Consider the following 18,636-nt stretch of genomic DNA (forward strand, 5'->3'; position numbering starts at 1 on the left):
GCTGCTTGTTGAGGGGAGGGGGGCTGTCTGTGACCTTGCAGGTGGCCATCCTTGGTTGGTGTCTCTGTGGAGGATAGTGGATTCTGGTGTCAGGAAGCCAGGGAGTAAGCAGGGAAAGGACATAAGTGTTTTGATTTTAACCCCCATCTGCTGGGTTTAATGTAGAGAAACTGATATCAGGGCCAGTATAAATTCCCCCCTATTTTATGTTCATTTCTCAGTCTTGAGGGATTTGGGGCAGTGACCAATCCAGCTGCTTCCTGCTGAAATGGGGCATAGGTTGTTCCATCTCATTGAACCAGTCTTTTAATAGGGCGGTCATGCAGGTGGGCTCCCAAAGTTAGGCCTGTATTGTGTAAGTAACCAGATATTTAATAAGAAGCATTTCTAGAGAAACAAAAAGAGAAAAACAAGGTTAATGGTTGGAGCAAATTATAAACCAGTTCCTGAGCCCAGGGGGCAGCCAGTCAAGATTCCTAAGATCAGGGTCAAAGCATCTTTTGCAGTTTGAAATGTCTCTGATGGTATCATTGCTCACTCAGGTAGCTTTCTGAGAGGCTTACATAGCAGGAGGCATGAATCTTTTTAAGTTTATATAAGTCCTACAGCTTCAGTTTGCACAGGAAAAAGGGCAGGTTTAGTTTTTAATGATTTCAGATGAAAATGATGGAAAAAATGGAAAATGTTAGTTTGGAGATTTGTTGCCAGATATTTTGGGAGACTAGAAGAATTCAGGATCCAGTCCAGTTAACAGATATAAAACAAAAGCCTCAAAGACAATTGATAGAACCAAAATCCAGTATTTATAAATGTATATTATAGTTTTTATTGAAATAATTTCTCTCTAAAATCACCCTCAATTTTACCAAGGACAGCCAAATTAAGACTAACTGGGTTGCAAAATAAGTCTAGTTTCAACAGATTTGGCCCAATTATTTACATAAATGCAGCAAGAATAGTAATTGGTTATATGCCTTCTTTTAAATCTGCTTTGCTAGAACTTTTTATAAGGAATCTCAGGTTGAACTTTAAAGGCCTCTCAAGGCCAGGAAAGCCAGACCCAGATCTTGTCATCAGACTCTGCCTGCAATACCTACAGATTTGGGTGAATTCCTCTCTTCTGAAGTCCCCAAAATATCTAGAGTTCTTTGCACCTGCCAGAGGGAGTGACATTCTTTGCTCAACCTTACCAGGTTACTGGGAACCCTGTAAGCAAGGTACCAGACCAATATTTCCAAGTGGCTTTATTCTAAAAGGTCAACCTTTCTTCCTCAAAAGCTGTCTTGTCATATCTGAGTCTATATGTTTTCCTCAAATATGACATTCTAGTTAAAGCCTTGCTATTATAACTAATGTTTTCAATTGTGTCCTGTTATAAGAAGAACAGATTCTTATTGCACTTATGCAAACAACTATATTGCCGTGAAAACAATACTTACTCACTAAGAATTTCCAAATTCTGGAGGGATCAGGTAGGGAGAAGAAGATAAATGTTTCAGTTTTGCTCACAAAGGTATAATTTTATCAAATTGCTATGTCATAGCATGAGAGAAAAAAGAAAAAAATTCTTTTAAATCTGGGAAAACAAAACAACATATCAAAAAATCAACAATATTTCAAATAAAAGTCATAAAAAATTATAATTATCCTTATCAGCTCATTTAGTTTCATGTAACCAACTCTTGATCTTCTGATGGCAGTTTCATGAGGCCATCAGTTTCTCTGTTAGAATTCTGTAATTTCTTATCCAGCTCAGTTTCATAATCTGAAAGTTTATTAGAAACCTGTACTCTAGAGTAAGTGCCAGAGTCCTTTCCATGAATTTTTCTGAAGCTGAAACATATTTTGCAAAAACATGAGAGTGAAACAATAAGTGTCTGTAAACAACAAGACCCAAGAATGGCAATTGACAAAGAATTTGGCTAATTTGGTGACACATAACAGTTTAAAATAACCAGAATTATGACATAATCAGGACAGATCAGAATTTTAGTAATGTTATACAATTTTTAAAACATATCAATAATATTTACCAATACAATGTCATAGGTCCCTATGAAACAATGTTTAATTATCCCTTTAACCATGGTGACAGTTAAAGAATTTTAGGCAAATGCAGAGAATTAACTAGCTGTAAGAAAAACCTTAGCATCTATGATTAAGGACCTAATAAAAAAATATAGGAAATTTATTTTGATAAAACACAAAATCCCTACCCTTCTGTAGACTACTCAAAGGAAAAACGTTTCATAATTTTATTACGAAGAGCAGACTAAAAGTTCAGGAAAATTACCCATTTAACAAAGAGAAGACCAAATTTTAATTTTGTACCCGTTTACTTTCTTTTTTTTTAAGATTGACACCTGAACTAACATCTGTTGCCAATCTTCTCTTTTCTTTTTTTATCATCTTCTTTTCCCCAAAACCCCCAGTATGTAGTTGTATATTCTAGTTGTGAGTGCCTCTGGTTGTGCTATGTGGGATACCGCCTCAGCATGGCTTGATGAGTGGTGCCATGTCCATGCCTAGGATTCGAACTGGTGAAACCCTGGGCTGCCAAAGTGGAGCATGTGAACTTAACCACCTGGCCATGGGGCCAGCCTTGTCCCAGTTTACTTTTGACATTTAAACTTATTTACTTCATTGACTTCATTTTAATTTTAGCCAACTTGACCATGTATAAAACTCTTTTCACAATTTTTGTTTCACAAACCTTCCATTTTGAAGATGATTAGCCCTGAGCTAACATTTGCCTCCAACCTTCCTCTTTTTGCTGAAGAAGATTGGCCCTGAGCTAACATCTGTGCCCATCTTCATGTACTTTATACGTGGGATGTCTGCCACAGCATGGCTTGACAAGTGGTGCATAGGTCCTCACCAGGGATCCAAACAGGGAAACCCCAGGCCGCCGAAGTGGAACGTGTGAACTTTACTGCTGCGCCACTGGGCTGGCCCCCACAAACCTTCTATAACCTTTTTTTTACATTCAGAATTTATCTCGTTTTTAAAATTAATTTTTAGTAGCTTTAATTATATATATTGCTTAGAATCTTTAATCCTTAGAAACCTTAATTTCTAAGTAAAAACCAAGTAAGCAATTATAAACTTTACATTAGCATTCTGTGGCTTGACAGATTTACAAACACCTTTAATAATTTTTAGAAACATGTTACTTCATGGTAATAAAAGACAAGATGTGTTTAATAGACCTAAACACTTTTTAGCTTCTCTGTAATAAGAAGTCAAAAGTAGATGAACTTAGACATGTTCAGCAATAATGTTTGTGTTCCATCCTATCTGAAAATGACCCAGATACTCAACAGATTTTATCATTTAACTTAAGTTAGTAAAACTCCGAAGTTTTTAAGTTACCAAAAAGAATTTGGAAGCTATTTTCCAAGTACACAGACCATAAAACATAATTATTGCACTCAAAAACGTTTACCCGTTTTTATCTGTTTAAATTATTTGTTCCCAACAATTATGTTAAGATTACTCTCAGAAACTTTGTGTGGTGTTAAAGCCGTTAGCCGCCGTCTTCAGGTGTTTTAGGTACATATGTCAGAGTACATAATTATTGTTAAAAACTTTCTCCGAAAACTTTTATCCTCTTACATCTATTTGGTTTACCTGTTCTCAACAATTATATTTAGATAGTCTACAAAAACCTCATGAGACATTAAACAAAATCAGCTATTATTCTGTTACTACTTTTGTTGACAAACTGTAGCAGAGATGACATGAGCTCATTTGCCCAGTAAAGCCAGACTGTGTGTCTGCATTCTATCCACTGCTGCTAACTCTGAGGACATCTCTATTTTAATTCAAACCAGCAAACTTAAACAGGCTTCCATTTACCAACGATTATTTTATATCATGTTAAATAACTTTGTCTTTTAGAAGCTTTTTGATATTAGTCAAAGACTGCATTCCTTATGAGAGGTTTTGAATTCTCTCTTTTAAGAGTGACCCTTAAGGTGGACTCATCTGAAACAGAGGTTCCCCAGAATGGCCATTAAAATTCCAAATTATCTCAAAAGTTTACTTATTTTCGCTTGCTTAATTTAGATGAGGAGTTTGGGGAGAGTTGAAATGGGGAGGCTCAGTGAGAGAGGAGCAGCAGATTTGGCTTCCGCTGTTGGCGTGTTTAATTATTTATTTTCTTTTGAAGAGGCAGTAAAGTATTCCTGATTTTATTTAGAAACCTCAAAAGATTAAAATAGGCTTCCCGTTGTAGTTGGCTTTTTCCAATTACATACATCAGTTTGGGTAAACTGAAGTTGCCCCACTTTGGCCATTTTAAAGTGAGATCTCTGTAGCATGTTTAATTAACATTGCCTGAAGGGTGGATTTATGTGCCCTTACAGTATCAGGCAGGGGAAGCGTTCCCCAGTGAGACATAATGTTTATTCCCACAACGTAATCTATAATACAATCAGGCAAAAGAGATGTAGTTATTTTACACAAAGCCCACCTAAATATAACAATTTTTATAAAACTTCCTCTTAATTTTATTAGCTCTTATACCTCTAATCATAGCTTTCATCGAGTCCAGTAACGAGTCTCAGTCTCATAATACTGTGTAGGGGAAGCTTTCCCAGCTAGAAGTAACATCTATTTTCACAGTTAGACCATCTACTCAGAATCAGCCCCAGTGGGCTCTGCTTGGGGACAGACAGCATGTTTCTCATTCCAATACACAGAGATGGACAGAGACACACAGATCCAGACACAGAAAAAACAGACACCAGTGAAGTGGCTCCCAGATTTAGAATAGAAAGTCCTACAACTCTTCACACTCCGAATGCATGCCCACATGGCCCATCCACGAACAGAAAGGACCCCAGATGGCCCCTTCATGAAGGAAAAGCACCCCAGAGGAGGGGAAGGAAGTTCACGGACATTCCCAAGGCAACTTTCCCTATTCCAGGTTGAGTCTGTTGACTCACCAGAAGCAAAAACAAACAAATCTAGAACCTGTTTCCCTGCCATAAGAAAATGTGTCTAGGGCCAGCGGTGCCGTGTCAGGCGGAAAGTACTCGGGACAGTCCTTAGGGCCAACAGTGCCATGTCAGATGGAAAGTACGCGGGACAATCCCTAGGGCAAATCATCTAGGCAGCTGCTGGCCTGCTTCCCAGGAAATCCCAGTTGGCCTGGGACCGCAGAGCCACGGGCAAAGAGCCCTCCTGGCTGGCTCGCCAGATTGTTACTGCCTACAAACAGGTTCTTTACCCACCATACAAGAGGGGCGAAGTAAAAGCTGGAATGCCAGGGTTATGGCAAGGAAAGGATTTTTATTTTGGGTGACATGAGTTGGGAGAGGAGAGTGAGCCCTCAAATTCATCTCATCTCGTCTTGTCTCATCTCCCTGAAAGATGGGAGGCCAGGAGTTTTAAAGACTGAAAGGAATGCAGCTGCTTGTGGGTTGGGGGGAGTCTGTGACCCTGCAGGTGGCTGTCCTTGGTTGTTTGTCTCCATGGAGGATGGTGGACTCTGGTGCCAGGAAGCCAGGGAGTAAGCAAGGAAAGGAGATGAGTGTTTTGATTTTAACCCCTGTCTGCTGGGTTTAATGTAGGGGAATCGATATCAGGGCCAGTATCACTCCTCTAACATTACAATCCTTCCTTTTCTTCAGAGTAATTTCAGTTATGACTTAGTTGTGATTTCTTTCATATTTAAAAAAAATTCTTATGTATGTGCCATTAGGAAATGCAAGTATTTTCTCACATCCGTGGTGTGCTATCTGTATGGTTCTACAGTTGACAATTTTCATTCAACAATATGTATATCTTAAATTTGTCCATCTTGATCCACAGTCATATGCAGTAAATTCATTTCTAAAACTATGTAGTGTTCCACTGTATGAATATACCATGTTTTATTTAACTGTTTCTCTAACAGTGGACATGTAGGTTGCTTCTAATTTTTTGCTGTTATCGACAGAACCATAACCAATCTTCTTGTCTATTCTTCTAGAATACTCGTATATTATGAAATGTTGACTATTGGTTTTGTTTTGGCTCTAAACTTTGTAAGTGTATTTAGTCAAACAACTGTCTTGTGATTTGTTTTCTGTTCTCCATAGGGATGCCATTGAAAAATTATTTCCTGATGCCATTAGAATGCGATTTGAAGACATTCAGCAGAATAATGACATAGTCCAGAGTCTTGCAGCCTTTCAGAAGTATGGAAATGATCAGATTCCTTTAGCTCCCAACACTGGCCGAGTGAATCAGCAGAGAGGGGGCGGATTCTTTTCCGGAGTGCTCACAGCTTTAACTGGTGTGGCAGTAAGTTTATCAGTTTCTCTGTCCCCCCTCCCGCCCACAGTTCCCACTAAAGACATTTCTGTTGAAATACATCTAGACAATTGATGATATAACTGCATGTGATAATTCACTGCATACATTGAAATCTGCTGGCTTGCATGATTCTTTGGGGATGTTGCTTACTCTGGTAGACAATGTAATATTCAGAGCCCAGTAAATATTAACTTTATCCCTTTTCCTCTTCTTTATAACCTATTCAATAGGTACTATTATTATTCCCATTTTAGAGATGAGCAAACAGGTGCACAAAGGTGTTAGAACTGGAATTTGAGACCATGTTGCCTTGATGATAGAGTCTTGAGCACAGCACTTTACTAACTTCCATCATAGAGAATACTTTCTAAGTTCCATGCCACAAAAATCTAAATGTTACAAATTTTCCAATAGAAAAGGCACGTGAGTCAGGTATGTTGCCCAAGTTAAATGGGGTCAAGGATGCAGTGCTCCCGGGTGCCTGCAAGGAGTCCTGTTCCTGTCTCTGTTCCCTCACGGCCTGACAACCAGCAGAGAGAGGAGCCTGCCGAGAGTTGTGCTCCCCAGTTCTCTGTGGCAGTGGCATTGCCCTGCTTCTCTGTAGAGACTTGCCATCGTTCCCTTCCAGCTCAGCCTCTTCCCTTCTTTGCTCCACGCTCATGCATTTAGAGACTGGCGTCTCTAACCTTTGTGTTTCTTAAGGTCCCTGTCACTTTTCCCCAGGTGGTCCTGCTCGTGTCTCACTGGAGCAGCAGGGAATCTGAGCACGACCTTCTGGTCCACAAGCCTGTGGCCAAATGGACGGCAGAAGAAGTTGTCCTCTGGCTGGAGCAGCTGGGCCCTTGGGCCTCTCTCTACAAAGACAGATTTTTATCTGAAAGAGTAAATGGAAGGTGAGGAGCAAAATCTTCTGACACATCACTGAAATTTCTTTTTAAACAGCTTTGTTGAGGTATAATCCATATACCGTAAAATTCACTCATTTAAAGTGTACAATCAATGGTTTTTAATATATTCATAGATACGTCATCACCACAATCTAGTTTTAGAATATTTTCATCCCCCTCAAAAGGAAAGCGCCGACCCTTTACTGGTCAATCTTCATTTCTGCTCACCCTCAGCCTTGGGCAACCACCATCTAGTTTGTCTCTATGGGTACACCTATTCAGAGTATGTCGTATACGTGGAATCTTACACCATGTGTGACCTTTTGCGTCTGGCTTTTTCACTTAGCATAGCGTTTCCAAGGTTCGTCCAAGTTGTAGTACATGTCAGTGCTTCATTCCTTTTTATGACTGAAGAATATTCCATTATATGGTTATACCACATTTCATTTATCCATTCTTCAGTTGATGAACATTTGGGTGGATTCCATTTGGGGGCTGTTAGGAATAATGCTGCTATGATGATTTGTGTAAAAGTTTTTGTGTGGACATATATTTTCAGTACTCTCCAGGATTGAATTGCTGGGTCATAAGGTAACTCTGTATTTAACTTTTTAAGGAATTGTCAAACTGCTTTCCAAAGTGGCTGTACCATTTTTTGTCATTGACATTTTAATTTGTTTGTTGCTTCCTGATTATAAAAGTAACATACATTTATTATTTATTTTTCAAAATAATGTAGAACTGTAGTATATTGGCAGTGAAATACCCTCGTGATTCTACTCATCAGAGAAACCACTGTATCATCTTGCTGGACATCTTTCCAGATTTTTTTAATGTTTAAACAGACTTACACATGTATCATTTCTTTATTTCAACTGAAAATAGATCGTACTAAGCAGATCTGTGTTTATATGCATACATACACATGTTTGTATGTATGTGCGTATACTGTAGTCTATTTCATCCATCTCTACCAATTCACATTTGAGTTGTTTCCTTTTTCCTGTTCCAGACAATTCCAAATAACATTGTAGCAAGTGCCCTGGTACGAGGAACTCACGAATTGAACCCCTGGACTTTGGGGAGGCTGTTTCTGCCCATCAGCAAATCCTCCCCCCCCGTTCCAGAGCACTGTCCATCTTCATTGCGGTCCCTCTCTTCCTTGGAGAGACTGTGTAGGGATGTGACACAGAACAGCACACAGTGCTGGGAGCAGCCACTCTCTGACCCGTTTGTTGTGGACATGTCGTCCACTCACTGCCAGGCTGCCCGACTGCCCCGCCTTCCACCCTAGTCACTTCTTCGCACTGAACTGAGCCCTCAACACTTGACTCTCCCTTGGGGAAGCAAAATGCTCCTAGTTTGTCTATTTTTTGTGAGAAATAGCCCACTCCCCCAAATTGTGATTTAAAAAAATCTGTCTACCTAGCTAATATAATCTGGCTTTGCATAATTGTCTTCCTGCTAGAGGATAGATTTCTAGAACTGGAATTGGTGGGTCAAAAGGAATAAACCTTCACAAGTTTAGGAAATATCAAATTACCCACCAGAGGACGTCAGTTTACACTCCTCCAGCAGTGGTTGTGTGTGCCTGCTGGTCTCGCATCTGCTAGTGCTCAGGGATGTTTTTAACAACAAATCGCTATGGACGTGGCTTCCTGTTTCCTCATGAAAGGAAGAAAGAGGGGATCTATAATCATTTTTTTTGTTAAATCACTACCCAAAACCAATGACTTCTAATGTCGTAATGATTTATTGGATTTCTCTCCAGTTTTTTTTTTTCTATACGCACACTAAAAAATAGAGAAATATGTGAGAGGTTAGAGTGCACAGCCGAAAGATCAGAGGTTACGAGCAAAACAGACCTAGGTATGCCTTGGCTGGGTCACTTTATTTCTCCGAGCCAGTTTCCTCATTCACAAAATTGTCATCATGCCTCCTACCCTGCAGAACTGTTAAATGGATCAGTGATGACTTATGAAAGTATTTTCAGATAGTCGCTGGCAAACAGTAAGCGTTCAGTTGTCTGCTGTGGCTAGTATTATTTCATATCCTGAGTGTCTTCCCTTACGTCACTGACTGGAAAGTTTGCTCCCAGTATATCATCTGAAAGAAATACCCTCCTATCCGCTTCCCCCCGCAGATTGCTTTTAACTCTGACAGAGGAAGAATTTTCAAGGGCGCCATATACCATAGAAAGTAGCAGCCACAGAAGAGCCATCCTCATGGAACTGGAGCGTGTCAAAGCACTAGGCGTGAAACCTCCCCAGAATCTCTGGGAATATAAGGTGAACTGTTTATTTCTTTAATTGAAAAAAGTATAAAGACCGAGATAGCAATGGTCTGCATGCTCATTACTTAAGACAGCACCGCAGACACAGGTGAAGCCCCATGTCCCCTCCCCCCGCAGAGGTGCCCAGCTCCTACAGCTGGGCGGTGCGTTCTTCCTGGGCATGTTTTCCTCCTGGCTTTAGGGGTAGGGCTCTGCAGGCACAAGGAGCGTTGTTCTCTGGGCTTTTCACCTTCATGGGGGAGGCGTGAACTGAGCATATCCTTCTGCAAGTAGCTGACTCTGTGGCTCTCGTTCACTCACTGTCTTTCTTGTGCAGTATTGCATTGCACGAGGATGCAATAATTATGTATTTTCTGGTTGATGAGATTGTTTCCATTTTTGCTGTTAGAAACACTGCTGCTGTGGCCATTCTTTGCAAGCTCTCACACTCAGGTACAAGAGTTTTTTATGGTACATACTGAGGGATACTAGGTCACAAGTATTGCACGTCTTCAACTTTATTAGATATTGAACAATTGCTCTTCAGTGTGGCTGCACCAACTGGTTCTCCCTCACAGAGAGGATTTAGCGAATACTGTACTATAAAACGAACACTGTATGTTTTTTGTTAGTTAGAGCATATCTGTAATGTACCGGCATACCCTAGAAAGACATCACGGAGAAAAATAAATATAAATAACCAATAAGTTTATGGGGAAAATATGCTCACCCCTAATTAAAGAAGTGAAAACTAAAACAAGCAGAAGGCATTTTTTCACCTATGGTATTATCGAGGATGAGAATGTTTAATCATATGAGGAAGGATGCACTCGTGTTTTGCAGATCATCAATTGGTGCCGTCTCTGGAGAGCAGGTTGTCAATAACTCTTAAAGGTGAACCGAACCCACTTTCTCATCCGCAGCTTCACTTCTTTGCGTTTAGAGCACAGGTAGTGTAGCGCGGTGCTCAGAGCGGGCTCAGGAGGCTCACTGCCCGGGCTCCTGGTCAGGCTCCTCCAGGACGCTCCGGCTGTGGGAGCACCAGCAAGCTGGGCCTTGTCATGCCCATTTCCTCCTCAGTAAATGACGGAGAGAGTCATAGCGAGAACAGAATGTCCGAGTCACAGAAAGTCCTTCAGCAAGATGTGCCCCGCAGCATCATTGGTAATAGCAGCATGTGGAAAAGAACCTGTTATCGGGAACAGGAAATAATACAGACACCCATACGTGTACCCACCACAAAGAGAGGAGGCACTCTGGGTGTGCTTAAGGAAGGACGAAGGTTGTGGTGTTACCTAGAAATAAAGGAAAGCGCATTGGAAAATACACACATTTGTTTGTATCTATATGTTTGCACATACATAGAAAATTTCTGGAAGGATATACAAACTGTTAGCAGTGTTTCATCTGGGAATTGAGATTTGGATGGGAGGAGAATTTTGTCACTTAATACATTTCTATGCCATTTGAAAAAAATTACATTTACTGTGTACATCTACTACTTAACTAAAAAAAGCACTAGGTTAAAAAATTTTGAAGAACAGGCATAGAGGTCCCAAGGTAGAAAGTTTGTTGTTTTTTGTTACTGTTGCTTTTTAATTTTAAAAATTCCATACTTCTCTTTTACCATAAATTATTAGTTTTGTTAATGCAGTCAAACTCTGGGTTTTTTGTAGCCAATATTAATCCTATGGTGGGTTTTAATATCTGGCAGAACATCTCTGGGTCCTGTATCCAGCAATGACCCTCTATTTAAAATACGTAAAAGTAATCTTAATATTTTAACCAGGTGAATGGGAATGTGATTCTGGCCCTGGTGTAGGAGCAAGCAGGATCTCGTCAGCCTGCTCCGTCAGTCTTCTGTGCTCCCAGCCTTTCTCCAAGGATGGCCATGGGGCCGTTAGCTGAAAGGCCGTGTGATCAGATTCCTCCAAGCCTAGGGTCGCAGTGCAGCTCCTTCTGAATGCCACTGTTCTCATCAGACTTGAAAGAGAGGGCTCCCCGCTGCAGTGCTGTCATCATAATCACCTCACCAGGTGGTCATTCCTCCTTATCTGACAGGAAGTCGCCAAGAGTTGGAATATTTCAATCCAGCACTCACACTGCCGCCAGACCTACAAATATGTAACCTGGCCATCTCCCTTTCTCTTGTACTGACCGTGATGTGGCTGGACGCAGTCAGACTTTATTTCTGGCACTTGTGTTCCTTTGGAAAGTCTTAGATATTAGAGTGATCTATGGCCCTCCAAAAGACCACAGTACGTAAATGGATAACACAGCATTTCTGTGGTATTAACATTTCATGGAGGTGCGAGGGAAATTATGAAAGAAGTGTTTTTGAAAGGCTCCTTTGGGGTTATAATGAAAAAAAAGATTGAGAAACACTGCTTTGGAGTGAAGAACTGCTTCCATATGTCTGTGTCTCTCCTAAGTTAGGATACAAAGATATTTTTAGAAGTTAGATTTTTTAAAATCTTACTATGGAAAAGTTCAAACACAAAAGCAGGAGAATAGTACAAAACTGCTATTTACCCATAACTGTGACAGCAACTCGTGGCCATGTTTGTTTCAATAATACCCCTACTACTCCACCCCTGATTATTTTGAAAATCTGAGATAGCCTATATATCATAAGTAAATATTTGAGTGAATCTCTAAAAAGTAAAGACTTTTTTAAAAAACAAAATTAAAATATCACCCTTGTACCCTCCAAAATTATCAGTAATTCTCTGATATTATCAAATAATTTGTCAGGATTCAAATATCCCACATCGCCTCTTTTTTTTTTTTCCTGTTGATTTGCTCCAACCCGGGTCCAAGCAAGGTCCGCATTTGCCTGTGTCTCTTCAGACTCGTTTAGTCTATAGGTTGCCCCTCCCCCTTTCGTCACCGTGCACTTATGTGTTGAAGAAACCAGGTCATTTTGTCCTGTGGTTATCCCACATCTTGAATTTTGCTGATTGTCTCTCTGTAGTGTCCCCTAACAGGTCCCTTTGTCCCCTGCATATCCTACAGTCTAGAGGCTTGCTTTCCTTTAGGGTTGGTATTTGGGCAAGACTACTTTATGGTGGTAGTTGTCAACCTTAGAAATAACAGCCAGTTATTTTACCAGGAAAACGAGTTTGTTCAGGAATACCCAAAGAATTGCAATTTGGGCTGTGCATGCTATGGCAGACCATAGGCAAATCCAACCTAGAGGGGAGAGGAATGTTATTTTCTAAAGAAAAAGGAGAAAATTGGGAGGGGCTGGAAAGCCCATTGGGGAAAAACAAGAGTTCCAGGCAGTGCTGATTCTCATTGGCTGAGTTTCCAGGGTAGTGGATTTCTGTTTAGGATGCAATGTACATTTCTTCCTGTAATTGACAGCTCTTGCCTGTCGACTTCTTTCTGTTGGAGTCTGTGCTTGTCCATCTTTCCTGTAATTGACTTTAGGTGGTCCTACGTGGGAGCTCCCCCTTCTCCCCTTCTGACTCCATTTTAAATTGAGGTTTCCCTATATTAATTTTCACATGGTGTTTTCTTCGATCAAGAGGCTCATAATGTCCAGCTGTCTCTCTCTTTCTGATGGTAGCAGCCACTGTGGTCATTCATCATTTAGATCCATTTGTTCATTAGGGGTTGTACAATTGTGATATTGTAGTTCTCCTGTTATTCTTCATTTGTTAGCTGAAATACATCTTAAAAAAAAAGGAAAATTTCCCTCAGCAACCATTTTGATTACCTAAGTACAGTTTTTACCAGAAAGAAGGTTAAAATCTTGATTCTTTCCCTTTATTTGCCAGTTTCAGGATAATGATTTGGTTCTCTATTATCCTCCAAAGACAACCAATTTCTTTCTTTTCTTTTTTTTTTTGGTGAGGAAGATTAGCCCTGAGCTAACATCTGTACCAGTCTTCCTCTATTTTGTATGTGGGACACCTCCATAGTATGACTGATGAGTGGAATAGGTCCCTGCCCATGATCCAAAAGCACAGGCCAGGGCCACTGAAGCGGAGTGCACGGAACTTTAACCACTTGGCCATGGAGCCAGCCCCTTTTTTTGTGTGTGAGGAAGATTGGCCCTGAGCTAACATCTGTTGCCAGTCTTCCTATCTTTTATGTGAGATGCTGCCACAGTGTGGCTTTGATGAGTGGTGCTAGGTCCGCGCTTGGGATCCAAACCTGTGAACCCAGGCTGCTGAAGCGGAGCCTATGAACTTAACCACTATGCCACCAGGCTTGACCCCAATTTCTTTACTTAGGATCATTCTTAACTGAGCATTTTAACGTTCTTGATGTGTTTGAATACATTTCAGTAATTATTCTAATTGATATTCAAATTATCCAATCTTTTTTGAGTAGGACTCTCTTCAAATTATTTTGAATCCTTTTTTTTAAACTTAACTTTTGGATTGAGGTATAAGGTACTTGCTAGCAAGTCCTTTTGACGTGGCCTCATTAGTCTTTGATACTTTCCTTTGTCATGTGACAAGATGTTCAAGTTACTCTTGTACCTTTCCTGCCCCGGACCTGGAATCAGCCATTTCACAAGTTGGGCCTTTTTAAAAAATCTTTTACTAGAAAATTTCGGGTATCGGGGCCAGCTCCGTGGCTGAGTGGTTAAGTTCGCGCGCTCCACTGCGGCGGCCCAGGGTTCGGATCCTGGGTGCAGACATGGCACCGCTCATCAGGCCACGTTGAGGCGGTGTCCCACATCCCACAACTAGAAGGACATGCAACTAAGATATACAACTGTGTACAGGGGGCGTTTGGGGAGATAAAGCAGAAAAAAAAAAAAAAAAAAGATTGGCAACAGTTGTTAGCCCAGGTGCCAATCTTTAAAAAAAAGAAAATTTCAGGTATATACAAAAGTAGAGGAACAGTGTACTCATGCCCAGCCTCAAGCAGTACTGGCTCATGACCATTCTTATTTCATCTGCACCCCTCCACTCACTCTCCACACCCCCAATCCTGGGATTATATTAAAGCATATCCAAACATCACATTAGTTTACCCCTACATACTGGAGTATGAATCTCTAAAGAGAAGGACTCTCTTCTTAAATGTAACCATTATCACACTTAAAAAAATTTAATTGTAAGCCATTCATAGCACAAGTAAGTTGAATATGTTTTAACAGTTTTATTGAGCTGTAATTGACATATACATATTTAAAGTGTACAATTTGGTAAGTTTTGCCATACGTACACACCTCTGAAACCATCAGCACAATCAAGATAGCGAACAGAGCCGTCACTCCCCAGCGTGGCCCGCTGCCCCTTTGGAAGCACTCCTTCCCGCCCCTCCCCATCCTGGGAAGCGTACAGCGGTCTCTCACTGCTTCAATTGCATTTCTCTAAGGACTAATGATACTGAGCGTCTTTTCATGTGCTTACTTGCCACCCTTAGATCTTCTTTGGTGAAGTGTCCATTCATATCTTTTGCCCATTTTATTTGATGCTTAGTAGCATCGAGTAGTTTTTAAATTACTTTAAAATTGTAGCGAAATTGACAAAGGTGAGGAGAATGAACAATGCTGGTAATCCCACCTGAGATTCAAACACGGTTACCATTGCATTTTGCTCTGTTTTCTTCTAGACAATTTTCTGCAGTTTAAACAGTCCTTTGGTTTCTCTGTTCATCCCACATATGCTGGGTGGCATCTGCCGTGGCCAGGCGCTCTTCTAGGAAAGGGACCTCAGCCTGAACCAGGCCTTGCCTGCATGGCGCCGACCCTGTGGAGATGGGATTGCTACCTGTCTTTGACTCTTGTTTTCACCTAACGTCATGATATGAGCATTACCCACAGCTTCTCGTAATCATTGTTCAATGGCCCTGTGGCTTCTGTGCTAACTATCTACTGGGCCTCCATTACTTAGGTTGCAGAGTTCACTCTTTCTCTGTTAGACACAGTGCAGCAGGAAACATTTTGTGCATAGAGCCTTCTCTATTTCGGATTTTTTTATTAAGTAGTACCCACTAATAGATTGGGTAAGTTAAACTTTTCCGTTTAAAATTAATTATCTGACATCTCAGGGGTTTTTTTGTTTTTTGGTGAGGAAGATTGACCCTGAGCTAACATCTGTGGCCAACCTTCCTCCTTTTTCTCCCCAAAGTCCCCCCGGTACATAGTTGTATATCCTAGTTGTAGGTTCTTCTAGCTCCTCTGTGTGGGACGCCGCCTCAGCGTGGCCTGCTGAGCGGTGGTAGGTCCATGCCCGGGATCCAGACTGGTGAACCCCTGGCTGCCAAAGCAGGGCACGCAAACTTGACCACTCAGCCACAGGGCCAGCCCCTAAATTAAACATTTTTAAGACTCTTTGATACACTTTGCAAAATTGCTTCCCAGAAAGGTTGTGTTCTACCAGCTGTGCCTAAGAGTGGGCTTCTCCTAGCCCTCCCCTCCCCAGCCGTGGAGACAGATTACATCTTTATAGAGTGTAGCCCAGTAGATTAAGGACCTCGCCTCTTCCTGCCCATTCATTCATTCATTCATTGTTTGTGCAAACCACACAAAAAGGGCTGATGGCAAAGGGCGTGAGCCTGTGGAAGGCATGCGGGTGGGGAGCTGGGCGCCATGGTTGTAATGTGGCCCTGGGTCCACCTCGTCCTCCGCAGGCCGTGAACCCGGGCAGGTCCCTGTTCCTGCTGTACGCCCTCAAGAGTTCCCCCCGACTCGGGCTGCTGTACCTCTACCTGTTCGACTACACCGACACCTTCCTCCCCTTCATCCACACCATCTGCCCGCTACCGGAAGACGGCTCCGGGGAGGACCTCATCACCAAGCTGCTGGTAGGTCTGAGGAGCGCCTTGGGTGGAGCCGGTCCGCCGGTCTGCAGTGTGATACCGGAGACGTGGCTGCAGCCTGTCAGGGACGAGCGAAAGATGCCCAGCCTTCATTTAAATTTGGCAAGAAGAGACCTACAAAAGAAAGCAAAGCAGCAACTTCCCCACTCCCAGAAGCCTGCTTTGTGTCCTGCATTGCAGAGCAAGAGGGGAGCTACCCTCTGCATTTGAAACATTTAGACAAAACAAAACAAACAGCATTGCTTTGATTATAAAAGAAGATAGCACAGGTCAGATGGCCTGCGGCGTAGATTGAGGGGCCTTCTAGCTCCGTACTCTGTCTCGTAAGAGGATCCTCAAAGGATGATTATTTGTCCTCCCATGAGGCAGGGTTAGTGGCCATCGTTTAGGCCTCAGAACAGTCAGCCGCCGTCCCTCTCCCTGATGGACGTCATCGTATCAGCTGACCGCAGGGCCCGTGGCAGGGACTGTTGCTCCCACAGCTCCTGGTTCTTGCGTTTGGCCCATGGATTCCTTCAGCATTGGCTCAGTGGTTTCTCTGTCTGGTTGTTTATTTGAGCTCAGTGTCCTTTGCACTGCTTCTCTTCGGGCAGTCTCTCTGATCTGTCTATATCAAAAAGTCACGTGGACATAGAATTATCATATGTATATTATCCACACCCATAAGTGTTGAAAGGGAGTTCCTAAATCTCCAAAGACCCTTTGTTAAGCACTGCAATCAGGTGCCTTCCTGACCTTGGCCTTGGGTGTGGTTTGAGGCCTGCTCATCAGCCTGTTGGCGCCATGTCCCTCTGATCACCCAGCTTCCAGCTGTTACCCGCCCTTGCTGGGCCAGGGCACAGAGACGCCCTGACCCCCTTTCAACGCAGCCACCCACCCCTCCTCAGGCTGAGTCCTTCCTGCAGTACTCAGGATCTGGTCCACTGTGCACAGGCTTGCTGAGCTTCCGTTAGTCTTCTGAATGCCTGTGAGTCGTTTAAATACTCTTGTCAGTTGTCCCCTCATATCTGTAATTAGTTTTTTACTTTCCCCAAAATTACTTTTTCAAGGTGTGTGTTTAATTTTCCCCTGACCTGTTATTCCACCACAGCTGAGAGGTTGAATTTAGGGAATTGTTTGAGCTACCCATGCAGTGACGAAGACATTTGAAAACTGGTTAATTTATATTCATTTCAACCTATTTATAACTCCTGGGTAGATTTTTACTTCTGAGCTTCCACAATTATATAATAAGCATCTCAGTTCAACCTCTTTGGTAACATTTAGCCAATGTAAGATTAATTATTTTAAGGCGAGTTGGTGGATGGAAATTTCTTTTTCTTTTTTTATTTGAGGAAGATTAGCCCTGAGCTAACATCTGCCACCAATCCTCCTCTTTTTGCTGAGGAAGACTGGCCCTGAGCTAACATCTGTGCCCATCTTCCTCTACTTTATATGTGGGACACCTGCCACAGCACAGCTTGACAAGCAGTGCCATGTCCGCACCCGGGATCCGAACCAGGGAACCCCGGGCCACAGAAGCGGAACCTGTGAACTTAACTGCCGCGCGACTGGGCCAGCCCCTGGAAATTTCATTTTAGATTGTTGGATATGTGTGTGTTTTAATAAATGTAAAACACACTGGGATAACTCACTGTAAAAGTTAATCCTCATAATTTTTTGTGCCCAATTTTATTTATCTGTGTGTTCTTCTTAAAGGATCTCAGAGAACCCACATGGAAGCAGTGGAGAGAATTCCTCGTCAAGTACTCCTTCCTTCCGTACCAGCTGATTGCTGAATTTGCTTGGGACTGGCTGGAGGTCCATTACTGGACATCCCGCTTTCTCATCGTCAACGCCATGTTACTCTCAGTTCTGGAGTTATTCTCCTTTTGGAGGATCTGGTCAAGAAGTGAACTGAAGTAAGTGTATTTTATGTTGGAGATGGTTGGAGCGACAGAGACTGGGAAAGAAATGCCACATGGTGGGAAAGTCCTCTTTGAAGTATCACTCAAGTGTGAAAAGACTCCTTGGGCTCTGGTTTAGAAACGCTACTGGAGCAGCGAATAGGAAAATGACCGTGTGTTTGGGCACGGGGAGGTTTTCATGGTGCTTCTCCATATATCTTTTCCCCACATGCTATAGACTGTGTGATTCCTGGGGGTGGGGGGTGTGCATGAATGGCTTTAACAATTAAGGAGTAAACAAGCAAGAAGAAGAGGGCACTTCGTGGAAGACAGCAGTATGGCAGAACATTAAGAGATCTGATGAGGAGTTCTCTAGGCACGAGTTCTAGTTCTGCTCGGCCACCGACTTGGACAGTAATAGCTTCTCTGGATCAACGCATAAAACGAGGGAGTTGGACTAGCCAGTCACTGAGTCAGGACTCTTTTTTTTTTTTTTTTTTTT

General features: G+C 42.1%; 1 protein-coding gene across 10 annotated transcripts in view; it reads left to right on the forward strand.

The window, feature by feature from the left end:
* BFAR (bifunctional apoptosis regulator) overlaps positions 1-18,636 on the forward strand; it is a 32,386-nt gene that overhangs the window by 11,475 nt on the left and 2,275 nt on the right. For all 10 annotated transcript variants that reach the window (XR_006889483.1, XM_046667855.1, XM_046667852.1 and 7 more), the window contains 5 exons: positions 6,087-6,291; positions 7,027-7,196; positions 9,334-9,478; positions 16,060-16,233; positions 17,947-18,149. Coding sequence is in view for 9 of the 10 variants with exons in the window: in XM_046667855.1 (XP_046523811.1) it covers positions 6,087-6,291; positions 7,027-7,196; positions 9,334-9,478; positions 16,060-16,233; positions 17,947-18,149 (897 nt within the window). In the remaining variant the exon portion in view is untranslated. The remainder of the gene's footprint in view (positions 1-6,086; positions 6,292-7,026; positions 7,197-9,333; positions 9,479-16,059; positions 16,234-17,946; positions 18,150-18,636) is intronic.

Source organism: Equus quagga, chromosome 7 (assembly GCF_021613505.1).
Source record: "Equus quagga isolate Etosha38 chromosome 7, UCLA_HA_Equagga_1.0, whole genome shotgun sequence".
NCBI lineage: Eukaryota > Metazoa > Chordata > Mammalia > Perissodactyla > Equidae > Equus > Equus quagga.